We start from the raw sequence: 2,864 nt of genomic DNA, 5'->3' as shown, positions 1-2,864 counted from the left end.
AAAACAAAGTTGTCTGCCATCACATTCAGCGCCAGCCGCGGTCTCCAGTGGGACACTGGCTCATCCAGGGCGCTCGTCGGCTTCTTCTCCGCCTCGAGCTGCTGCTAAGTGAGGAAAACAGAAGCCAATGCTAGGACAGAAAACCGTGCCCGGGACAGCAGGGTCAGCACCCTAACCTGTGAACAGACAGCCATGCACGGGCACAACTGGGGGAGAGCCTAGCAGAGAGGGCACAGTGGCCCCAGGGCTGCCAATTCCCCCACTCTCACCAAACACCCCCAATCCTTATCAACATGGAAGCCTGGGGGTGCTGCTTTGCAACATGTGGTCACGGATCTCACCAATTCCTTTTCTGGGGTTCTCAAACTAAGTGGGCCCACTTCTCAGAAGCTGAGAGGGTGAGAGCCCCCTGACTTTGGCAGAAGACTGTGCAAGTCCAGAGCTCACACAGCCCGGTGGCTGGAAGGAGACTGAGAGGGAGATGGCTTCTGAAACCAAGCACGTGGGGCTGCCTAAAGGAGGAGACACACTGAGGACTAGGCACGGCTCTTAAACGAAGTGAAACTTCAAAGGGACACTGACTGACAGGGAAATCTTAGCTCGTTTCAGATCTGATACATCCTAGGAAACACTATGATCTTACCCATTTCCTACCTAAAGATAAAGTTTAGCAATAATTTATATTACAACTGGTTTTTCACACCTCGTCATATTTGCTACCTGGAAGGGAGGCTCCCTGCGCTACATGCTACGTACTCATCACCCCACCCACTTTTCAGGACACTGGTGAGGAGGGATGCGGGCCCCGGATGAGGGGGACACGGAGAGGGGCAGGTGCGGGATGTTCCTAAGGAGACACAGATGCAAACTGGGGAGAGGCAGGAGCAGGTGTTGGCAGGGCTTTCAAAACCACATGAACCCCGAGACACCTCTCTTTCTGTCTGGAACAATTTCACAGCCTCTTCCTGGAAAGCTGCCATCTTTCTTGTTTTGTAAACTTTTTTTCTGAGGCAGAGTCTCCCTCAGTCGCCCAGGCTGGAATGCAGTGGCGCCATCTCACCTTAAGGGTTCAAACGATTCTCCCGCCTCAGCCTCCCGAGTAGCTGGGATTACAGGCACACGCCACCACGCCCAGCTAATTTTGTATTTTTAGTAGAGACGGGGTTCGCCATGTTAGCTAGGCTAGTCTTGAACTCCTGACTTCAGGTGATCCACCCACCTCAGCCTCCCAAAGTGCTGGGATTACGGGCATGAGCCACAGCGCCCAGCCTTGTTTTATAAATTATCTCACTTTCCACTCAACACAAAGGTGGGTATCAGAATTCCCCTGCTTTATCCTTGGCCTGTGTTCATGATCACTTAAGTGACTTCCAGTTTTCATTTGCACATACACCTTTCTACAGATGTACAAACTACAACTTGTATCTCTACCTTTTCCAGCAGCTCCAGTTACGTTCTTAGAATAAACATCTAGGAATAGTCCAGTCCTACAGAATGCAGAATGAGCCCAGTTCTCATCCCCAGAGCTCCTGGTGAGAAGCTGCAGGCCAGCTCTGCAGGACCAGCGCTCCATCCCATCAGGTGCAGCAGGTGCCTCCAGACGCTGAGAGGGCCCACTCCTGAGGGACTCTGCATAGAGAATGCCAGCGACCACTTCAACTGTCCCTAATTTTAGATAAAACTTGTCTGCAAACTCATGGATATGACTCAGCTGAAAGTCAGAAATGCATGCCAGTAACATTCCAATGGCTTTACTCCCAACAAAGTCACTGGAGCCCTAGACATCGCCTGCCTGTGTGGAGACAGACACGTCCGTTCTGACGGGGCGGCACAGCCTGTTGTCAGTAACCCACAAAGACCCTCACCTGTGCATCAGACTCCCCAGTGAGCAGGTTGATTTCTTCCGGCTTGGGGACCATGTAGGTGGTCAGAGGGCTGACCAGGTGCACCTGCTTCCCGTCGTGCCACGGCAGGACCCCAGCGTGATGGAGGAAGATGTAGGCATACAGCGTCCCATTGTTTCTCGTTTTCTTTGGTACAGAAACATTAACTGTCCTGAAACAGAACAACCATTTGCACCACATACGTATTATATTCTGTCTCTAGAAACTATTCAAATACCTTTACAGAGCTGTTTCAATAAATTAATTTCAGCTCAGAAGTACTAAAAATGAAACCCACCTGCCCGGGGCTTTACGAGTCCTGGGTATGTGTGTCCTGAGAACCCGGCACAGGTGTGGGCGCCTACAGCTGAAAGCAAGAGGGCCCGCACTTCCTGCCTCCATCTCAGGAGGCTGAGAGGTCAATGACCCGCCTGAGGCTACAGGGCTGAAGCAGCCAGCTGGACACCAGCTGACCACACACACTGAATCCCAGAACTCTGAAGCGAAGGGCAGCAGCCGCGAGGGCTCCGTACGCCCGCTACTGGAGTCTCAGAAATTTAATGTGGGTAGTTTTTTTGGGTGTTGCATTTTTAAAGATAAAAAGATGATCAGCCACAAAGGACTGACTTTCAAGCCTGTCTGCCCTGACTGCGTGGCCTCCAGTGCGAGCTGAGGAAAGGCCCGGTGAGCTGCTACAACTGTAGGCCTCGGACCAGGTGCTTGGCTCTTCACCTGCACGCTAAGAGTCCGACGTCCACACTACAGCCCCGTGGAAAACCTCACATGCCACCTGTTTATGGTTACATGAGTTCTTCTTCCTCTTTATAAAAAAGTCTTTTTTTTTTTTTTTTTTTTTTTTGAGACAGTCTTGCACTGTCACCCTGGCTGAAGAGCAATGGCGCAATCTCGGCTCACTGCAAACTCCGCCTCCCAGGTTCACGCGATCCTCCTGCCTCCGCCTCCCAAGTAGCTGGGATTAAA

General features: G+C 51.7%; 1 protein-coding gene across 1 annotated transcript in view; it reads right to left on the bottom strand.

Annotated features, from left to right (window-relative positions):
- LOC105528138 (cleft lip and palate transmembrane protein 1-like protein) overlaps window positions 1–2,864 on the bottom strand; it is a 12,530-nt gene that overhangs the window by 1,093 nt on the left and 8,573 nt on the right. The window contains exons 4-5 of the mRNA XM_011964742.1: window positions 1,866–2,055; window positions 1–104 (exon numbers count right to left, since the gene is read on the bottom strand). Of these exons, the coding sequence (XP_011820132.1) occupies window positions 1–104; window positions 1,866–2,055 (294 nt within the window). The remainder of the gene's footprint in view (window positions 105–1,865; window positions 2,056–2,864) is intronic.

Source organism: Mandrillus leucophaeus, unplaced genomic scaffold (genome assembly GCF_000951045.1).
Source record: "Mandrillus leucophaeus isolate KB7577 unplaced genomic scaffold, Mleu.le_1.0 Scaffold702, whole genome shotgun sequence".
NCBI lineage: Eukaryota > Metazoa > Chordata > Mammalia > Primates > Cercopithecidae > Mandrillus > Mandrillus leucophaeus.
The sequence above is the reverse complement of the archived record's forward strand: the minus strand, read 5'-3'. Positions and strand labels throughout refer to the sequence as shown.